This window comes from Marmota marmota, unplaced genomic scaffold (genome assembly GCF_001458135.2).
Source record: "Marmota marmota marmota unplaced genomic scaffold, marMar, whole genome shotgun sequence".
NCBI classification, from domain to species: Eukaryota; Metazoa; Chordata; class Mammalia; order Rodentia; family Sciuridae; genus Marmota; species Marmota marmota.
The window spans coordinates 8,310,579-8,333,386 of record NW_026000223.1 but is presented as its reverse complement, the minus strand read 5'-3'; the positions used below and the strand labels follow the sequence as shown (position 1 = coordinate 8,333,386).

General features: G+C 42.6%; 1 protein-coding gene, 1 long non-coding RNA gene, 1 other non-coding gene and 1 pseudogene across 10 annotated transcripts in view; 2 read left to right on the top strand and 2 right to left on the bottom strand.

The window, feature by feature from the left end:
• The window catches only part of Plekha2 (pleckstrin homology domain containing A2), an 86,439-nt gene that overhangs the window by 48,258 nt on the left and 15,373 nt on the right, over positions 1–22,808 (bottom strand). For 3 of the 8 annotated variants that reach the window (XM_048792741.1, XM_048792745.1, XM_048792746.1), the window contains exons 1-2: positions 22,285–22,440; positions 22,097–22,191 (exon numbers count right to left, since the gene is read on the bottom strand). In XM_048792741.1, coding sequence (XP_048648698.1) covers positions 22,097–22,191; positions 22,285–22,411 — 222 coding nt within the window. In that variant the 5' untranslated portion in view covers positions 22,412–22,440. Of the gene's footprint in view, positions 1–9,336; positions 9,501–21,919; positions 22,075–22,096; positions 22,192–22,284; positions 22,441–22,538; positions 22,789–22,808 lie in introns of those variants that run through there. The other 5 variants (XM_048792747.1, XM_048792742.1, XM_015501285.2 and 2 more) reach the window with 5 other exon arrangements.
• LOC107155397 lies at positions 861–4,490 on the bottom strand (annotated as a pseudogene).
• On the top strand, positions 19,034–19,106 carry Trnav-cac. Its single transcript has one exon. It is a non-coding gene; the product is annotated as a tRNA-Val (tRNA).
• Positions 22,270–22,808, top strand: part of LOC125613202 — an 83,348-nt gene continuing 82,809 nt past the window's right edge. Inside the window, exon 1 of the long non-coding RNA XR_007343701.1 lies at positions 22,270–22,347. This is a non-coding gene — a long non-coding RNA (uncharacterized LOC125613202). The remainder of the gene's footprint in view (positions 22,348–22,808) is intronic.

Here is a 22,808-nt window from a genome sequence, read left to right as displayed (position 1 = left end):
CAATTTCACCATGGTCTTGCATTAGTAAAACTTAGTAGATCTCTAGCAAGTATCTCTTTGGTTGCTTGGATTTGAATATCAAGTAGTGCGATTGACACAATTGCTCCAAAGATCTTCTTAGCTATTTATTTGTTTGTTTATTCATTTATTTATTGGTGCTAGGGATTGAAACCTAGGGACTTATGCACACTAAGCACACATTTTACCACTGAGCTACATCCCAGCCCTTAATTTTTTTTTAATTTATATAAAGTGCATGCTGTTATAAAAGCAAGACTTGCTTAATTTTTTAAATTAAAGTGTTACTAGACAAAATGAAATTCCATATACAGCATTTTATGTTAGTTCTCAAAAAAGGCCACACAATTTTAAATTCTAAAAACTTTAGTTTAATAATAATTTAATCCTTAGAAAGAACTTTCATTTTGTAAAACTTTAGGTCTGTTACTTTTTTTTTCGTATGGTACTAGGGACTGAACCCAGGGATATCCTACCACTAAGTTATCTCCCCAGCCCTTTTGGAACTTTTACCCCAAAGGATTCTGCATTTTTACTCTAATGACATATTAAAAAAAAGCACATCAGCAAACCTCTTTTTTTTTTTTTTTGCTGAAGATCAACCCTAGGACCTTGCACATACTAGGACAGGGTTCTTTTTACTACTGAGCTACACCTCCAAGCTCTTTTTATTTTTTGATTTTGAGTCAGGGTCTCTCTAAATTTCCCAGGCTGGTCTGGAACTTATAATCCTTCTGTCTCAGCCTCCTGAGTAGCTGGAAGTACAGGTGTGTGCCACTGTGCCTGACTACATATCAGCCACTCTAATGAACTTTTTCAATAAAGTGTTTTATTTTATTTTATTTTATCCTCCAGCCAGTTTTAATGAATGGTAGTTCTTATATAATGTGTTACACTAGTTCAGATTAAAGATTTTCTAATAATCATTTCTGATACACAAATTTCTTCCTTTCATAGTATCCGAAGGCCCACTCTGAGGTGAGAGAAGCCTGGGCCCTGAGTTTCTTGGAGAAAATCAATAAGTTGACATGTTCTCTCTTTACAAAGAGATGGGACAGGGAGAGCTATTCTAGCCCCAAAGGAAGAGGATTGATAGGCAACAAACATGCTGCTCCATTCTTCTCAAAAGGAACTATATCCTTAACCCACAGGTACTTTTCAAGAGAACAGTGGCTCATAAGGTTTTTTTGTTTTTAAATGGCAGAGGCCCTGGGCTCTGATGGGAACCTTTCCTCCCCCTCTAACACCAACGGTAGTGGGCCAGGGCTCGGTTGGCCTCAGCCATCTTGTGCATATCATGCTTCCTCTTGATCACGGGGCCTTGGTTGTGAAAGGCCTGCAGCAGCTCATGTGACAGCTTCTCTGGCATCAATGTCCGCCGGTGCTTATTCTTTCAGCATTCAGTGATCATCCACTTCATGGCTAGGAAGCAGCGACGTCGGTCAGCTAGGGGCACAGGGACCTGGTAGAAATGGCCACCCCTGAGGATGGGTACCAGCCCAATTACAGGCTTACAGTTTGCGTTCAATGGTTGCCTGTTCCTCTCCAGAAGCAGCATGGTACTTCTCAAACTGCTTCCTTTTCACAGATTCCAGAGTCTGGTTCATGAGAGATCTGGCCAGTACTTTGTTTCCTCCTTTCATCATCATGTTGGTGAATTTACTGATCACCGGGTCTGCAAAAACGGAGCTTGTTTTCGTCGCTGGGGCAGCTTTGATGAGCTGAGTTTTCTTGAGCTCCTGGTCATATTTCTCCTCCTCAGTGAGCTCTGCCACAGACTTGTGGTAATGTTCCTTGTCAATTAGGGGATCTCTGAATTCAGCACCATAGCGGCTCCACCTCACCTGGGTTTGCCTGAACAGTAATAATTTTGGCTCTGCCCCAAGAGGTAGAAGGACCTCCCCCAAACAGGTCAGGAAAGCTTCCTCCCTAGAAGCGGAGTGACAGTACGCAGCAAGCCCGGCGCCAAGCCTGACCAGCCTAGCAGAGCCTTCAGTGCGGGGGCAGCCATCTTGGCAGGCCATGAGGACCCCCTCAATAAAGTGTTAACATGGACAGTTGGTCTGCGAATTACACAAAATCCATGAATATAAAAAATAAAAACTGAACAAAAATAAATAAATATAAAATTAAATTTAAAAATATTTTAAAACCCCAGAAAAAAAATTTTGCCCAAACTCTTGCTGAAAAATCTGAAAGTTATCATGATGCTTATATATGCAGACGATCTCTCTGGATAGAAAAGCAATACTGGCTGCCCTGCTGAGGAGACTCTGACTGGAAGATATGAGAGGAAGGGAGAAACTTGTCACTATGTCAAACTTTCCCATGCTGAATTTTGAGCTATGTACACGTACTGTCCCTTTTTAAAAGAACGTTATTGACTGGTTCTTGGCATTTGGGCAAACTGAAGTACATTATGCAAAAATCTTTTAAATATTGATGGATTTCAACCAAACTTTGCTTAAGGAGATCTCTGATACAGAAGACACAATTTTTTAAATATGCCAATTTTTTGCCCAATCTTTAAGACAATACCGTCCACTACATACATTAATATACTCTCCTCCCATGCTTGCATATTCTTTCCACTAAAATGCAGCCAAATATAGGTTCTGTTGTTGATACTACTAAAACTCTTTGACCCTATCAATAAAAAGAACTGATTTCAGCTCACTTGGGAAAAAGAGAGAGAGAGAGAGAGAGAGAGCAAGCAGAGAGCTTTCATTGGGCTTCCAGATTTACCAGGAGAGATGCAATATTTTAGATATTATGTTGATTCAGAATTCGCATGCCCTTTGGAAAGTAAATGCATCTAAGTATTTTTAAAGAAAGAAAAAAATACATCTTACAAAGTACATTTGACAAGAACAGCAATCTAGTGCAATACCATCCCAGCCTCTGTTTACCCCTCGTTCACGGCCATATAATTTAGTCTTGTAATTACTTAGCCTCATGGGCATTACAGAGGTTGAACACCAGCATTACTGTGCAATTAAAACATAGTTCATTACTCTATAGGTCACTTTAATGAAGTAGAGCAGCCCTAATTAAGGAATTTTATCTCTTCCATCATGACAGAGACCAACATTAAGTTAAAATACAACTGCTAAAGGCTAGGGCTCAGTGGTAGAGCACTTGGTTAGCACATGTAAGGCACTGGGTTTGATCCCCAGGACCAAAAAAAAAAAAAAAAAAAAGAAAGAAAGAAGAAACTGGTAGTGCCATAACATCATGAAATTGTTTTTAAAGAAAATACAGCCAATGTTTATTTCTAATCAAGAATGATTTGTTTGCATGTAAGATGAGTCAGTTAGAAAGAGATCTGCTGTATAAGATCACACCTATAATCAACAATATGGTGTTGTACACTTAGAAATTTGTTAAAAGGATAGCTCTCATGTTAAATATGCTTACTTCAACAAAAAAGGATTATTTTGTGTGCTTGATGCTGCCAGCATATTGACTTTAAAATGCTTCAGCCAAATCAGTGGTCACAATCAGTAATATTGAAAACCTTAATTTAGAGGGGTTCTTTTTAACTAAAACCTCAAATCCTTAATTTACCACATGGATTCTAAATTTTGCCTAAGATTCAAGGCTGTACTTGGTCCCTGCTATGTTGTTTTTTTGTTTGTTTGTTTTCGTGATACTGGGATCTAGCCCAGGGCTCGTTAGTGCTAAGCAAGCACTCTACCACTGAACTACCTCCCCAGTCCTTTTGAGATATGGTCTTGCTAAGTTGCCCAGACTGGCTTCAAACTTGTGATTCTCCTGCCTCAACCTCCCAAGTCACTGGTGTTATAGGTATGCACCACCACACCTGGCTATCCAAAATCCTGGCTACTGTGTTCTGATCCCTAATATTCCCCCATTGCATGCCCCACTAACAGATTCTATTGCTAATATCCCAAATTCTCTCAGCTCAGCTTCAGAGCCTGCTGGAAGCCATGTGCCCACACATAGAGAGCTACAGTTAGTGACTGTCCAGCTCGGGCACATCAAAGCCCAACTCTCTAGGTACAACTCTGAGGCTTAGCTCTCCCCAGAACTATCATCAGCCACAAGACTTCCATCTGAGCTCATGCCCTTGTCTGATTTCCTCCCTTTTCTATCCTGTTTCCCCCACTCTCCTAACAATCCTCACGGGAATGTTTTCTTCATGAAAAAAACTTGACTACAAAGCATTGTCTGGGTGCCTGATTCCTCATGTTATGGTTTAGATATGGTGTCCCCCAAAAACTCAGTGTTAGGCAATGTAAGAAGGTTGGAGGAAAAATGATCAGGTTATAACCTTAACCTAATCAGCGTACAAATCCCTGATCAGATTAATTGAGTGGGAATTGAGGTGGAAGGGTGTGGCTGGAGGATGTGGGAATTGAGGCCTTGGGGTATATACTTTGTATCTGAAGAATGGAGTTTCTCTCTGCTTCCTGATCACCACACAAGGTGCTTCCATCTGCCACACTCTTCCACCATGTTGTTCCTGTCTCATCTGGAGCCCTGAGGAATGGAACCAGCTGTCTACAGATTGAGACCTCTGAAACCGTGAGCCCACATATAATCTCTTCCTCTTCTACAGTTGTACTGGTCGGGTCCTTTAGTCATAGCAGCAAGAAAAGCTGACTAAAACACCTCATAACAGGGGCTTCTTCTGGGGAACTCAACCTTAAGTACCCCTCTAACCAGGGAAACCCAGGTGCCCTCCTCTGCCCCCATAACAACTATTGTTTCCCTCCTCTTCCTCCTCCTCTGTGCTTAGGACACAGTGGGGACAGCAATCAAATGAGACCCTGTACATGAAAACATTTCAAAACCTGCAAAATGCTCTACAAATGTGAACCATATAAAGTAATAATCACTCTAATCTCACCCATCCTTCAAGATCTGGCTCTAGTGTGTCACCTCCTCCTTGAAGGGGTAACCCACAATTCTCCCTACCCCAATTGTGCTTCATCATCTACCTCCCGACCTGCAATGTAAGCTCCATGAAGCCAAAGACTGTCTTGCACACTGCTGTGGCCCCAGCATCTAGACTGGTATCTGACACATTAGACAAGTTTAGTAAATATGTGTTAGGTAATGTTGTTAAGCTCCAGGATCTCTGACTCTCAGGCCTGCAGGAAATGAAGGGTTAAAAGTCATATTAAGGATTATCTAGACTGTGTATAGTCTGGAAGAGAAATGACTTGCCTAAGACACAGATCAACTGAGTGGAGGAGCCAAGACTACAGCCTGGATCTCTTGTCTCTCAAGCCTGAGAAATTTCCATGTGAGGCTCCACCTTCAGGCCCTACATCTTCCTCCCACAGGCAGCAGCAAAAGAAAATCCCAAAAGAAAAGAAAATTTCTTGCTCCTGAATCAAATATTGACATCTTGATGCCACTTATATCACAGCTACTCCTGAGGCAGGAGACCACTGGAACCCAGAAGTTCAAGGCCAGCCCGGGTAACCCAGCAAGACCTTATCTCTTTTTAAAAACAAAACAAAACATTTTTTTAGTTGTAGATAGACATAATATCTTTGTTTTATTTATTTATTTAGTTATTCATTCATTCATTCATTCATTCAATATGGTGCTGAGGATCGAACCCAGTACCTCACGCATGCAAGGCAAGCGCTCAACCACTGAGCTACAATCCCAGCCCAAGACCTTATCTTTTTTTTCTTTTAAATATTTTTTTAGTTATACATGGACACAATATCTTTGATTATTTATTTTTACGTGGTGCTAAGGATCAAACCCAGGACCTCATATGTGCTAGGCAAGTGCTTTGCCACTGAGCCACAACCTCAGCCCAAGACCTTATCTCTTGAAAGAAATAAAATGTTGGCATGTGGGTGTTGGCATCAACGACAGATGATACCCTCTCTTGTTACAATGATGCATTACAATTATTAGAGATATATAGCTTTGTGTGTTCTGTTCTCATCTCCCCGACTATACCTGAAGCTTCCCAATGGCAAAGATCTCCTTGAATTCACCTTCCACATCATCTACAGGACTGAGCACAAATATCATAAAAAGGAAGAAAGTGACAAATGTGGCTCCAACCCTGGCTCTGCACTTAACCACCTATGTGACTGTGAACAAAGAGGGATAATTATCCCAAGGGCCTGAGATTATCAAGAGGATTTCATGAGATAACACATACAAAGCATTTCACACAATGACTGGTATATGATAACCACTCAGTAAGTAAACTGCAGTTAATAATCAACAGCAATAAGAGTCAACAGCTGTAGAGACAGACGGAGTGAACACCAATTACCAGGTAAAGATCGGAGACCTGGGTTCAGAGAATCTCTGCTTATTAATGCCTGTCCAATGATGAAGATACCAACCACATCAGGGTCTCCTTTTCCCTATAAAAGATGTTCAAAGACCAAACATAGTTCTCAATACCTCTCCCCACATCCCCAGGGTGCCCCATGCTGCACAACTTCCATCTAGTTGGGCCCTGTCTTTAATCCAGGAGGGCAGTAATACCATGCCATACTTCCTAAGGACCTGCCTTCTGACAGTCTCTTTCCCGGGCCCTCTTTAGTTTGCTCATCCATTCATTTACTGAGAATACATTTATCAAAGCTGGATGCTCTGCATCAAAAGCTAAACGTGACAAGCTCTCTGCCCTCTAGGTCTGAGATCCTCCAGCTTCTCTTTCTTAATCAGAGACTACCATTGAAGGCTTTTCTTTCTCCTGAGGACTCCAAATGACTGCCTCATTATTAGCAATCATGGCAATGGCACTGGAGTCACATCTTCAGGCTTAGAATCCTGACTCTGCCACTTTCTTATTATATAGCCATGGGCAAACTTCTTCCCCTCTCTGCCTCACCTTCCTTAACTTTGGAATGAGGACAACATCTACCTGTGAGACTTGCTGTCAGAATGAAATGAAAACCCAATGAATGTGCTTGTCATAAAGGAATAAATGTTTGCTAATACCATTTTACAATTTACCAAAACATGCATTCTCAAATCTGGAGCACTTACTTGGCTATAAACAAAAACAACTAACCCGACAAGAGAAGAAGTAAAATGTTCTAAATTTTCACTATGTATTTCTTTTTAGGCATATGCCAACCCAGCTAGGAAAATCTAAAAGAATCCTCAGCATAGGGCCACAAGTTCTATTTGGTAATTTAAACTCAAAGAAGTTTCTAACATAAAAAGCATCCTGAGCACTCAGTTGGCAGGCAAGAGAAACAGACTGCCCTGAACATCATGAGAACTGCTGCAGAAGATGATCCCACAGAGCCCGGGAGGCACAATATCCAAGGTCAGTGCAGGTTTTGGGCCCAAGTAACAGTAACATCAAAAGGTAGGTCACAGTGAGAAAAATCCTAACAGTTGGCAATATTCAAGATCCAAGATAGAGATATTATGGTCCTGGGGTAATCTCTTACTGACAGCTAGACTCTTGTGGCCCAGGGACTGAAGGAAGATCTAACTCTCAAGGAGAGGCAGTAAGCAGCGGCTGGGCAGGATGACCTCAGCAAGTACATTTGGGTTCAGGACAGTGCTAGTAAGGAAGAAGGCATGAAGCAGGTAAATCAAGATGAAAAGATTTTCAAAATAACCTTCAAATAACCTCAAATGGGCTAACATGGCAAGTGAGTAGGAAAAGGTACATCAAGTGGGGAAAGCAAAGAGGAAATAAGATCCAGGGATCCTAAGTCCCCCAGGACTCTACCTTAGTGTGGCAGAAGCTCAGACAATTGGCAACAAAGAATTAATTCAAAACCCCTCCAGCGGGAAGAGTACATTAGCATTTCCTTTTACAATGAATCTGTGGACCCAGATGTGGGGACCTGCACAGAGTAAAGATGGAAAATGATGTAGCAGCGTCTGAAGGCAAACCAGGACCAAAACATAACAAGACAAGCAGAGGGTGTAATAACGTCCATATGCAGGACCCAAAGTGAACCCCCAAAACTGAATGCTCAAGTGAGAATAAGTTATAAAGCTGGAGTAGGGCTCAGTGATAGACCACTTGCCTAGCATGTGCAAGGCCCTGGGTTCAACCTTCAAGAACTGCAAAAAATTAAATCAATAAAGAAAAAAAAAAGTAAGTGACAGGGTTTTCAGAGATGTGGGGTGAAATGTGGAGCACAGCTTTAAGTCTTCCTGGAAACGGCAATTCACAGCAGCTTTCTGCATATGGTTTCTGTATCTATAACATTTTTGCTCAGCTATCAAATCCAGAGGACAAATGCCAAAGGTCTCTAGAGGACTGAACCCTGGATAATGACTTAACAAAGATTCACAGGACTCTTTTTCCACATCACATCTTAAAGCAAAAATCTGTCCCCCAATACTCAGATCTTCCTTTTTCTAAGCCTCTGAACAGAGCCAAATCCCAACCCCCACATCCTCCTCCCTCCCCACATAGCCATGACCCATGATCTCGCTGTTCAGAAGCCATGTCAAGTCCTCACAGCCTCATTCCACCAAACTGCTCCAGGGCAGTGGGAAGGAAAGAGTTAGTAGCACTCCACTCCAGAAAGAAAAAAACAAAAACTTAAGTTCTCAAAGTACAATTTTTTCCTAAATCAGTGATGACTGCAGGTATTGCAATTAAAATTAAGTGGCCCCCATCTTTGTGCCTGTCACAAAATGCTAAGGACACTGACTGTGTCCTTTCCTAGATCAATTACAAAGCCTGCGACTCAGTGTTCTCATCTGTAGTGTGAGGAAGCAAAATAGGTGAACTCCAAGGTCACTTCCAACCCAGGACTCTATGAACTTCCTGATTCAGGAGACCATTAAAGCCCAACATTTGTCCACCTCAGAGAACCAGGTCACATTCTCTGCTAGGGAGGGGCCCCAGACTGGAAGAGCAGGAGTAGCCACCAAGCCACATCCCTTACAAAAGGGTAAGAGGAAACACGGCAGTCCTGGGAGCCTGGAGCCAGCCTGGCTGGCCTCTGCCTGACTTTTGCAAGTGTTAAATTCTTGGTGCATGAGAAAAGGCAACAGTTCTAGGTTCAGCAGAGCTTTTTTCTCCTCAGGCTAAGATCTGAGAGGGTTTTGTTTGTTTTGGGTTTTTTTAATGTTAGCGACTGAACCCAAGACTTCGTGCCAACAACATGCTCTACCACTCAGCTACAACCCCAGCCCTGAATTTGTGTGTGTGTGTGTGCCTGTCTGTCTGTGTATGTATGTTGTGTGCCTGTGTGGCAGAAGGCTTCTCCCTTCTTACTGACCAGAAGGTTTGTGTTGCCATGAGATGAAGTTCTAATCCCACTTGCATTCCTCCCAGGCAGTGATGGGCAGCCAGCTGCCCTGCCCCTTTTCCACTTAGCCTCTCACCTGGGGGTTGTCCATGTACCACAGAAGGCAGTTGGCCTGGGTGTCCAGAATAAAGTACCTCCGCAGGAACTTGCCGCTGTTCTCATTCTCCTCGATGTCCAGAAACCCACAGATTCGGTTCTGCCGATCCACATAAGGCATTCCTGGGCTCTGCTCACATCACCCTGCATGGCAGGAGGGAGATGCTGGTGAGGAGGGTGAAGCAGGACCTGTGGGAACCTCACCTCTCCCTGGCTTGACTCACTTCTGCAAGAGGCTGGGTTGGGACACCCGTTCATCACCTTCCTTCCCTAGGTTACAAAGTGTCCCACCCTAACTAGACCCCAGTGGAAACTTCTACCAACTCAATGAAGAGTTATCAGAATCCACTAACATGTATTCAACTAACTTTCCCAAGGCAACTAACTTTGCCAAGCATAGTCAGCATCAGGCACTTTACATATACAGAAGGATACAAGCTTAGACTATAGATCTGGGGCCAGGTTCAAATTCCAGTTCTGGACACTTATTAATTGTGATGCCACATTTTTTTTTCTTTGGTAGTGCTGGGGATTGAACCCAAGGCCTTGCACGTACTAGGCATGTACATAAGATTTTGACTGCAAGTTAAGTGCTTAGGGACACGATAAGCACTTCATAATAGCAGCTATTATTATAACTCTGCACAAAAGCCTTATGAAGTCAGTGGCGCATAATTCATTTATACATGAAGAAACTATCTCAGAAAGAACTTAAACTCCAATTCAAATCATGGATAAAATTCTGCCAGGAATTTATTCAGAACAGCAGCCCCTCCCACTCCATGAAGGCACCTCAGGATTAAACATGGAAGAGTTTCTGGAGCCTTGTGGCAAGTTCATATCCCTCAGCCCTAGCCTGGTAGCACTTACCTTACTTTAAGGTTATGAGCTAAACTGTATTCTCCCAAAATTTATTTGAAGTCCTAACCCCAGGACCTCACAATATGACTATATTTGGACACAAAGTTTTTAAAGTGGTCATTAAATTAACACAAGGTCATAGGGTAGGTCCTAGTCCATTATGATGGATCCTTACAAGAAGAGAAAATCTGGATACAGAGGGAAGACTACATGAGATGCAGAGAAAAGATGGCCATCTACAAGCCAAGGACAGAGGCTGGAAAAATCCTTCCCCTCTGGCCTCAGAAGAAACCAACCTATTATCACAATTACATGGACTTTCAGCCTCCAGAACTGTGAGAAAATAAATTTCTGTTGTTGAAGCCACTCAGTCTATAGCACTTTGTTACAGTCACCTGAGCAGACTCATGCAGCTGCCCAGCTGTTACTTATTGAAACAATGATGAATCAGAACAAAGTCCCAAGCCCTGAGTACTTTCACTGATTCCAGAATACCATCTCTGGTAATGTGAGATGAGCCAACCATCAAACCTCTCTCTCTTTTCTCTAGAATTTCCATGGGCCTTTCTGAAGGGCAAAAGGAAAGGGCAGAAGTTCTGTTGTCCTCCCCAGCAAGAAGGAGCACCTTGCAACAACTAGAGACACCCCATCTGAATGCACACACTGTATAGAACAGGACAGGGGCCCCATAGGGCTACAGAGCACCACATGACATTCAGATTTTCAAAAACAAGTAACACCCAACAAACCCTAACTGACTCCAACAGAGCAAATTCCATAATGGCTCATCAAGGTCCAGCAAAGGTGTAAGATAGCTGGCAAAGGCTATCCTCCATGACATGACACTGGGTCAGGAAGCAAGCTCTAGATATGACAGCCCTAGTCTTCCAGACCCACAGCAGGGCAGTTCCCCAGAGTAGGGAGACACATTCTCATGATTTCAAGCTAAAGGTGGTAACTAGTGCTATGGTCTATTCTCTGCCACCTCTGTAAGGGCCCTGCAATGTTAAGAAGTTGCCCCAAGAGAAACTCACATACACACACAAATACACACCCCAGTGAACAGTGGTCAGGTAAGCTCAGGTCAGAATCCCAAGAGGAACAGAAGATGCAGCTGTCAAGCAGAGGCATCAGGAGATCCCAGGGCTACTCACTGGGGAGGAAAGAGAATGGGAGGAGCAAAAGAGTAAAGCCCAAAGAAACAGGGCAAAGATGCAATAATGCAGCCAAGAAGGGAGTAGAAGGAGAAGTAAAAGAAGAGGTGAGAAAAGGATAAAAAGTGGGAAGAGGAGCTGAGGGACTGGGGCTATAGCTCAGTGGTAAAGCTCTTGCCTTGCATGTGTGAGGCACTGGGTTTCATCCTTAGCACCACATAAAAATAAATAAAGATATTGTGTGTCCATTTACAACTAAAAAAAATTAAAAAAAAAAAACAGCTGAGGAGGAGGAAGCAGCATAGCAGAAGTAGAGGGCAAGAGTGGGGGAGGGGATACCCCTGCACAAAGTACCACCACCTACATTAGCGGCACATATAGGGAGGGAGATCACTAGCCCTCCACCATGAAAACCAGGCCAATTACCTGATACCAAACCAGTCCCAGAGACAGAATTTGCAGGGGCTACAGAATTCTTGCTACTCCTCTGACATCTCTAAGAAAAATCACACAAACTACAGTGGAAGAATAAAGCTGTCTTTGAGCCCTGTGAGGAAATACAGTGTCCAACTTGAGGCTGGAATTCAAACTTCCCTTTTCAGCCTACAGGAGTAACAAATGCCTGTCTCTTCTTAAACCAGAAGTTTGGAAAAGGCATTCTTTCTACATCCTCTAAAAGTCTACTTGTGTTGAGGGGAATTCCCAATTGCATGGATCCACATGGTAGGGGAAACTCTCATGGACCCCCCAAAAAAAGAATAAAGAATTCCCGTTACAACATCTCCTGACGGTGGATCTATCCCCAGGGTGGGGAAAGCTGCTCAGATGTCCTGAGAAGCAGCTGAGTCACAGAGCTCATCAAGAATGTGGGAGGTGGGGGATAGATCAGCTGCAGGAGAACCACGCATTACACAGAAATGTGGTTATAACCAACCAACCTACGCAGGAGCCACACGCTCAAACCATGGTGCATGACAGAAACCTGAGGTCCAAAGCCCCAGTCCTCTGATGGATCCTTTAGGTCCCTTTGAATATCCTTTGTCACAACAGCTGCTAAGAACTGATTCACAGAGCCTGCTGTCCCAAGGCCCCCAAATCCCCTGCTTTGCCTCTTCAACCATGTCACTATCTCTTCTATGTAGTTCTCTAGTGGCTTCTCCTCATAGAAGCCTCTGTGAAAATTATCCCTGCCACTCCTCCCCAGCCTCCAACTGAGCAGTGAAGGAAGCAATGGAGTACTAGCAATTGGTATCCAAAGTAGGTAACAACTGCAAATAAAGATTAAAGTCAAAAGATGGCAACTGTGACAGAATCTATAACCACAAAAAAAAAAAGTTGAAAAACACCCTGAATATTCCAATAATCAGGGGTATTTAATTTTCTGAGATATTCACATAAGAAAATTTACACACATACACACACACACACACAGAGTCAGGCCTCTCTGCTCCTATGCATTCAAGAAACCACAGACCAAAAATATATTTTTTTTAATTGTGTCTATACTGTACATATATATTTCTGTTTTTATTCCATAAGTAATACCACGTAAGTAAATACAGTATAAGAATTGTTTTCTTAGCATTTACATTGGACTATGTATTATAAATAATCTAAAGATGATTTAAAATCTACAGGAGGATATGCATTTGTTACACACAAAGATTGTATCATTTTATATAAGAAACTTGAGTATCCATGGATTTTAGAATCCATGGGGGTCCTAGTACCAATCCCTCAAGTATACTGAGAGATGACTTTACTCTCACCCAAAAATTCCCTTACCAAGACAGGACAAAGCTTTAAAACGTCCTTCCAACTTTCACAACAGGGCTTCAGTTATAGAGTTTTAATCAGTTTTCTAACTGAAAAATCACTTATCTTAAATTGTACTTTTTTTTTTTTTTTTGGTGGTGCTAGGGATCAAACCCAGAGCTTCGTGCATACTAATCTAGTTCTTTACCACTGTGCTATACCCTGAGCCCTTAAACTCCATTTTACTATGTCTCCTGGGACAACACAGAAAGTGTTCATGCTGGCTTAGAGTACCAGAGCACCCCTCTCTCTAGTTGGTCCCTTTGCTGGGACCTAATATCACAATTAATACATTCAGCAAGTAGTTTCCTAGACTCCACACAGGCTGCCAACCAGGAGCATAGAATATCTGTAACAGAAGGAACTTCAGCCACCCCACTGGATACCCTATCTTTCCAAAACATGCAAAAATTCCTGAATTTTCTTAGTTTTTGTACAAAAAATCATAATATAACAAGGCTGGCATGTTTTTTAGAACCATTCTAGCCAACATGCATGCTTATGTATGCTTCTTCATGTCTCTATCCACAAAACTGGCCTTTTTTACATTTAAAATATTATCAATATTTTCTACATTGGTATGTGTTTATAATCAGTTTTTAACAGCTGCATAACATTAATGCTCTGATTTTATTGTTTCTCTATAATTAGACTGGTTATAGCCAATTTTTTTGCTCTTAAAAATGATGCTAAAACATCATATTTTGGGGCCTTATTTCTTCTTTTACATGGAAAGAATATAAATTTCAAATAACAATATGACTAGATCATAGTCTATGATCTTCTATAATAATTCTTGAGACCTATTACAAAATTGCTTTCTAAAAATATTTTATCTATTTATGTTGCAACAATATACTGTTAACATCACTATAATCTTACATACATTGAATGTTCTCATTATTTTAAAACTAGTTTGCTAGTTTGAAACATAATGATGACTAGTGAGGGTTAACATTTGTTCATGTTTATTTTTTATTTCTACCTTCTAAACTTCGGCAAAAGCAAGGGTGTGTGTGTGTGTGTGTGTGTGTGCACATAAGCTCCTTGTTTGTATGTCTGTCTCTAACACACACACACGGACATGCATGCCCCACTTACCAAACCAAACCAAAACGTGGCCCTATATAATTCAAATAACTAAATAATGTATTTTAATAAAAACCAAAATAAGAGGGAAGCTTTATATGATCCAGATTTCTTCAGTAGAATATAATTTCCTAATTATGTAATGCAAATGAAAAATAAGTTAAATGTTTAATTAAAGGTAAAAGTGAACCTTAGAATTTGTATGGAGTCACCCATTAATCAGCACCAGAAGATGAGTTAAATGGTAATTCATTGAGATTCCTGACTGGAATCTCATGAGGAAGCTCATGAGGAGATTCAGTAGCTGCTTTCCCTACACTGAAATGAGGGCTCCGAAATATTTCTTCTACTGCCCACTTCAATGTCCTAGGTTCTACCATCAGGAAGGTTCAAACCAAGATAAAACTGCCCTGCAATAGAGATCTTCATTGGGCCTTCATTATAATATACAAGGAGGGCTGGGACACAGACTCTGAGAAAATAGAATATACTCCAGTAGGAGACAGAGACACTAAAAGAGATAAAACATAAAAAAAAGACTGATGCTTAAAACAGATGCCATCCACTTGAAAACATGTCCTAAGATTTTTATACACCCGGGACTAGAGGATAAACCTCTCTGGAAAGCAATTTGGCAATATGTAACAAGACAGCTAAAAATGTCCAGGTCTTTGACCCAGTAATTCTGCTTTTAGGATTTCATCCAAGTAAATAAACAAAAATGCAAATAAAGATTAAAGTCAAAAGATGGCAACTGTGACAGAATCTATAACCACAAAAAAAAAAAAGTTGAAAAACACCCTGAATATTCCAATAATCAGGGGTATTTAAATTCTGAGATATTCACATAAGAAAATTTACACGATTATTAAAAAAACTGTATTTTCAAGTAATTTCAAATAAAATTTAGAAACTCACCATAACAGAATAAGTTTTTTTAAATATTTATTTTTTAGTAGTAGTTGGACATAATACTTTTATTGTTTATTTTTATATTGTGCTGAGGATCATACCCAGGGCCCCGCACCTACTAGGCTCTACCACTGAACCACAACCCCAGCCCGGATAATAAGTTTTTTGAAGGCATAAAATGATGTATATAATCTCAATATCATAATGTGCATAATATATTATGTATAATATGATCCCAATCATATAAACATTATTTTTGTATTCCTATGTATAAAATTTTTTAAAAAGACTAGGTATACAGTCACCAAACTATTAATGGGTATATTATCTATGGTTTATAGGTGAATTTTATTTATTCCTGTATGTTTTTCCATATTTTAAAATTTCCTACAGGGAACATGTGTTACTTTTATTTAGCAGAAGAGAAAGCTATTTAATTCCTCAAATACTCCCACCCTCTGCACACAGTTTTGAAGTTGAGAAAAAATTTCTCAATCCTGGGGAGTACACAAGCAAATAAAACCTTGCCTAAATTATAGCTCTCTCGGGACTTTTTTTGGTGTTTTGAGGATCTAATTCTAATAAATCAATATCTCACACATCACCCAAATCAGATACCCAAATCAGATACCTGCCCAATGGGCTTCACACTCTCCAACTTATTTGGGTGTCTTATTTCCTGTTGCCATAGATTCTTAGGAGTGTCTCATCCTCTCCCCTGCTAGTTTGGTTTCTTACTCTCTGGTCTTCATAAAAGGAGTTCACATCCTTGGGGTCAACCAAATATTCAGACCCACTTGAGCCTCACCATGATCAGTGCTTTGAGAAAAGGAAAGGGTGACCCTGATCAGAACCTCTCAGGGTTTCCCTCTTACAATCTGGAAGACAGGATTGACATTTTTAAATAAATGGCTAGTTGAGCATAGTGGCACATACCTGTAGTCCTGGCTATTCAAGAGGCTAAGGCAGGATTATCAATTGAGCCCAGGAGTTTGGGGCCAGCCTGGACAACTCAGTGAGATCCATTTCAATAATAACAACAATAATAATAATTAATGATAATAATAGAATGGGTGAATAAATGAAGATTTAGATATTTCAATTCTTTTAACAAAAAGCTATCAAACTATTAAGTTATAAAAGCTGTGGTTTGGGGCCAAAGTTGTAGTTCAGTGATAGAACACTTGCCTAGCACGTGTATGGCCCTGGGTTCAAGCCAGAGCACTGCAAGAAAAATAAAATCGTTCACTATAAGAAGAAAATAAAACTGTGTTTTGCTAAATCAGCCATCTTGATTCCTTTATTTTCTTGTTGTTTTTTGTTTTTGTTATTTTGGTACTGAGGATTGAACCAAGAGGCACTTTACTATTGAGATTTAAAAAAAAAAAAACAGGGTTGCTCTAAGTTGCTTAAGGCCTCCCTGAGTTGCTGAGGCTATTCCCAAATTTGGAATCTTCCTGCCTCAGCCTCCTAAGTCACTAGGATTATAGGCACGCATCACCATGTCTGGCTAGCCACCCCCACCCCTTTTTTTTAGAGAAAGAGAGTTTTTTAATATTTATTTTTTAGTTTTCGGTGGACACAACATCTTTATTTTATTTTTATGTGGTGCTGAGGATTGAACCCAGCGCCCCGCGCATGCCAGTCGAGCACGCTACCGCTTGAGCCACATCCCCAGCCCCTGGCTAGCCCTTTTGATCTTTAAGATAGTTAACACAGTTTGGAGAGACTAAAGAAAGAATAGAGTGAAATATAGGAATATTTATTTGCCTGACTATATTTGAGATCAATAAAAAGGAGAGAAAATGATAACAGAGATAAAGTCTTCATTAGTACTGTCCATACTACAAAATAATCTACTAAAAAACCTACTACAACCTCAGTTAAAAACTGAAAAAGAGTTGATTCATTTTTAAAATTTAGAGATTTTTCTTTCTCATTACCCTGTGTTGGCAGGACAGGGACTTCCTGGGATTTTGCTCCAGAAAAAGTCAAGACAGCGCCCCTTGACAAGTCAAGGACATGCAATGAGCATATCTCCTGCTTTGTTATCCCTGCTAGGGCTAACTCTGGTGAAAGCAACAGCAGCAGCAGTAGGCAAGAGGTACCCGAACAAGAAACTGCTAAATTTGTAAGAAGAGAAAGTATACCAGGAAATGACATTTGAGGTGTCAGAGAGATTGGTTAATACAGCTGACTGGAACTGAGGTTAAGAACAGCTACTCAATTACTGCTAGAATACTTGGGGAACATGGCAGCAGAAAGTCTACTGGTATACAGAAGTGTGTACTGTAGAGCCACAGAGCTCAACCATGCTAACAGCCCAGTAAAAATAACAAAACACAAGCAAAGCTATTTCAGAGCACATCCCTGAGAACAGGCCAAAGATCAGAACTTAGGAAGTGTGGGAGCATCCATTTCCTTCTGCTATAATATCATTGCATTTTGCAATGGTCATAAGAGCAAATTCCAGTAGTCTAATGCAGGAGAATAATGTGAGAGAGAAGGGAATGTACTGAGAACATGTTCCCAGCGGAAGTGCAGGGTGAGGAATGCAAACATCTTCAGGAATGGGGAGGTTCAGAAAGGGTGCCACACTGACCCTGAGATGGCCAAACCCTGCTGGACCCCAGAATTTGGGGGTAGAGGATAAAACACATTCAAGAAAGAATTTTTTAAAAAGAAAAGAATATTGGAGAAAAGGCAAGAGTAAGTGAAAATTGATATCACTGAAATGAAAATGCCAAAAACAAAGAAACATTTAAAACACTCATGACCTCTCTCAATAGCAGCCTCATCAAAGAAATGGAGCTGGTAGAGAACACAGGCAACAAAGGTTTGCCCAGGGCTCCACCAGAAAGATCACCAGAGCAGGCGGGCAGCCACATTTGGATTATACATAGCCTACAGAAGCAGACATGCTTGAAATTCAGAATCCTGAAAGTCTCCCCAACTAGAAGACACAATGAATGCAGTTTTACTGCAGGGCTTTCTAACAACAGCTGCATAGAAGGCCCAGAGCTATACTGTGACAACCACAGGACACCAAAACTTGGGCAGTAAGAAAATGAAAAGAAAGCACTATTTCTCCTCCTACAAAGGGTAGGGGGGAAATATCTGTGGCCTAGGTACGTCTGTCTAAAAGCATATCTCTTGATTTAGGGAAGGAAGAGGAACTGGGTGTGGCAAGGAGGATGTGCAGGTGACAATGATCAGTATGATTATTTTTAAACTCTGGCAAGAAATGACCATTTAAAAGGGTGTGCTGATTTCAGTTACCCATCTATGGGGAGAGGGAAGTGAAATCACACGGGTTTTAGAGTTGGATTGACCTGGATTCAAATGTGGACAAGCTATTTAACTCTTGTAGGCCTATTTCCTCCTTTGCAAAATGGACATAATTGTTTTACCTACTTCAAAGGGGACTGAGAGGATTAAAAGAAATAATGTGTGAAAAGCGCTTAACACAAGGACTGACACAGAATAAGCATTGAGTATATACACTTGTTAAAATGTATATTATGCATTGTAGAAGGAGTGTGTGTGTGTGTGTGTGTGTGCGTGAGAGAGAGAGAGAGAGAGACAGAAACAGAGAGAGAGGATTGTGTGTCTAACAAAGGGTTCATGGTTACCCTTACTATTGCATGTTACCATGGTTAACACTGGACAAGCAGGTGCAGGGTACAGAGGACATCTCTGCCCCAAAATATCAATGAGCAAATAACAATGGCAGGGTTGTGCCATTGGAAACCCTCTCATAAGGAAAGGGATCCCTTACTCTTCCCTGTACTGCAAGAACCACAATATTTTCATCTCTAAAAAGTCTCCAAGAGGGACTGAGGGGCTGGGGATATAGCTCAGTTGGTAGAGTGTTTGCCTCACATGTACAAGGCTCTGGGTTCAATCCCCAGCACCATCAAAAGAAAAAGTCTCCAAGAGGTAAAATAAGTAAATAAATAAAAATCTAAGAGATCCACAGACTCCATCTTGAAGAGGCTACCTGAAAGTTAACAGACTATCAGCTTCCAAGGAAGGGACCCTGAAGCTGCCTTGCTCCACCCCTGGGGGAATCACAATAGCACAAAGCTGCTTTGCGCGTAGCCAGTCAAGTTGGAGTCCCAGCTGTTGGAAAAGCAAGTCCCCTAGCCTTTGCATTTGAACTGCAGCATGTCTCAAAGGCATAAAACAAGAGGACCTCACTTCCCAGCCTCTGTATTTCAGCTGGTCACCTCTATGGGCCAAAAGGTACACCTCAGGCTCAATGCTGAAAGCCTTTCACCTGCACTGGGTGGCATGAGGCCCCTGCTTCCTGCTCTAACAGGGCTGAGCCCTCCACAATGAAACAAACCAATTTGGCTTTTAATCTGCAGCAAGTCACTTCAATTAGCTGGGGTCAGAACAGAGAAGGGACTTTCAGAAGAAAGATAAATTGTAAGGCCTGAAAGGTTGGCAGGGCTTTAAAGTGGGGACAGGGGAGGGAAGAACACAGCAACCCCAGATTACAACAAAGGTCAACAGGGTCTTCCAAGTATAATCCCACTGCACCAACCAAAGGCCTCCTCAGAACAGACAGGAAAGGACCACATCCCTCCCACCTCCCAGCCTGCCCAAGTCCCTGTCTCAATAATGGCCTCATATTGTGCAGGGCTAGGGTTCCTCTGTTCCCATACGCTGTCATACTATAATATTTGCTCTGCTTCCTTCCTTTCCAAAGCCTAACAGATTAGATTGCCAGAGTTGTATCTAGCTCACTAAGACAGATGGGAAACTGAAAGTAAGGCAACCCAAACTCTGCTCACGACAGGAACAGAGGAGGCAGAGCAACCAAAATCCCAGCAGCCAGATCCTGTGTTCCAAAGCTTAGGTCTACGACAGCCAGAATAAGGAGAAGTGCGGCAGATTTAGTGATTGAGAAGGGATATTTATTGCACTGTGGTCTACAAGCAAGATCTAATCTGAGTCATCCAGCCTTGTACCATGGGCATCACCCGCCTGTGCACCTGCCCCATAAAAAGAACAGGAAATCGAGGAAGTGCCACCTGGATGCACATAACAAAGGAAGAACATGGTCTTGCTGCTTGGGTCCTGAGATGTACTAGTACTTTTAGCAAACACCTGGTGAGCCAGAAAGAGGACTGGTCTGGGGCTTGATGGACAGGAGTATCCCTTCCCCCTTTTATGGTGGTATTAGGGATAGAACTCAGAGCCTGTTGCATGCTAGACAAGCGTTATACTTCTGAGCTATATCTCCAGTCTCCTTTCCCACCTTTGCAGAATCTCCCAATAAGCAACCACCAACCAAAACCTTCATGTCCTCAATTTATTTGGCCTCAGTAAAATACAAAGTTTCAGCCTACTATGATGACAAAATGGCATTTGCAAGCCCTACTTCCTCTCTCTCACACACACACACACACACAAAGATGAAAACACCAATGACAAGGAAAAAAGATCTGCAAAAATCTTCCACCAAAGGGCAGGCAACTTCCAAACCAATACCCATTTGATTACCCATCTGTGAAGTGAGCAAGGCTCCCAATATCAGCCACCAACAATTTGCAAAAAAAAAAAAAAATGGGGTAAAATGAACCAAAGGATGATTGAGTCTAAAGACCACAGCCAGAGAAAATCCCCATGAACCAGGCCAGTGGGCCAAATTTCCACAACTTAAACTACTGCCATACTGTTTTCTCTCCTATTCCAACAAGTATAGTCAATTTGTGCACTACTCATTCATTCAAGAAACATCTACTTAGCATGCAGTAGATGTTCTACATTGGGCTAGACTACAACCTAGACCTCTGCTATGGCAAAAGTCATCTGCCTCCACGTGGCATACAACTGAGATGGCAAATATCTGCATGGATGACCATACTTTTTAAAAGCCTCTTCTGGTATCTTAAACACACACTGACCCTCACTTTGTATTCTAGATACTATGAACAGTCTGCATTCTCCACCAGACCCTCAGCTCCTGAAAGACAGGGGTTGAGTGTCTTTCATCACCACCTTGTATGTCCTTATTATCCAAGAGCTGTCAAATGAATGCTACTGAAAAGGAAAAAAAAAAAGAAGAAAAAAAAAACAACTTCTAATTTCAAATCTTTTGTTTTGATGTTGTTCAAAGCTTTGTCACCAAAGGGGGGGGGGGGACAAGAAAGAAGAAAGAGGGAGACTTAGTCACATATATTAAGAACAACATTTAGGACAATTTGGACCAGTCAGCCCCAAGTATAACCACCACTCAGCAGTGTGAGGAGGTCCTAGAAGCCACACACGGTAGTTGTCCTAGTACATCAGGCCCCCACCCCATCCCTCTCCACCCTCACCCCAGCCTTCTCTGGTGTTCACACTCTTCTGAAAAACCCTTTGGAGTCCTAAAGAAAGGGACAGAGGAGTTAGAAGCAGAAGATATATCTTGAACCTCTGCTGGTTAAGAAGGAAGGAAGCATTTAAGGAGAAAGGCTGGGGGCAGGGCTGGCCTGGGGCAGATGTACAAGGGTGCTAGGTGGCTGGCACCGCTGCGCCTGCTCTGGACGTGCCAGGACACTTTTCCTTCCTACACAGCCTGGCCTCTATGCTAGCCCCCGCTTCTTTTTTCTTTCTATTCTTTTTTTTTCTCTCTCTCTTTTTAAAAATGATATAGTCTCCAGGACTGGAGCAGAAAAGGGAAGCCTTGTAAGGTGAGGAAGAAGTTGGTGCGAGAAAGACAACTCCCTTCGAAGGACTTACCTAATCTGGCACCGGACCTGCGTTTTAGGGCAGTTTTTCCCGTCACCTCCACTTCCCCAGAGCAGACCCAGAGGAAAGGAGGGGTCTCCCCAGGGTAGCATTCTAGGCCTGCCAAGTAATAAATGGTGGGGGAAGAGAAAGAGTCTCCATGGCCCCTTCCGTGCCCAAGGGACTTGCCTGGGTCGTTCTCTGCTCTCCTTTCCTAACCGCAGCCCGGGTAGTCGTTGCGGGGCCGGTGCCCCAACGCCACAACCGGCACAGAAGTTTCGCGGCTGCAAACGTGAGAAAATGCAGCTCAGCAGAACACCCGCCCCCACACTCCCCCTCGGCCCCACCCCCGCAGCCCGACCCCTGGCGGTGGCAACCTTGGCTACCCAGGACGCTCCAGGGGATTGGAGGAGGCGCTGCCTTCAGGGCTCTCCTGGGAGGTAAGGGAGGCCGCCAGGGACTGCGGCCACCTTCACCCGCCGTCAGCCACCAGGACAGGCGCATCCAACCCCGCGTGCGCGCCCTCCGCTGCCTGCCCCCCCAGCGCTCCTCTGACCCCCGGCCCTCACGGGTCCCCGCACACCCCCTCAGCGCCTCTCGGCTCACCGGCCCGTGGGGACGCCCAACTTACCCTGCCGTGCAGGGGCCGGGGCTAGTCAGGGTGGGTTACATCGGAGTAGGACCGCCTCTCCGGCGGTGGGGATTTCTTAATCGCGCTGCCCAACTCTCCGTGTCTGTCGCGCCTCACGCTCTTCTCCCCCTACTCTTTACCCCCTTCTTCTCTCCTGTCTCTCGGCTCTTTTTTCCGGGTTAATTACGTTTCGCATTAAAGCAAAACCCAGCCCCGGATGTGAGTACAATGCTCCGCGGAGCCCGCCGGGGGAGGAGAGGGGTGCCGGGG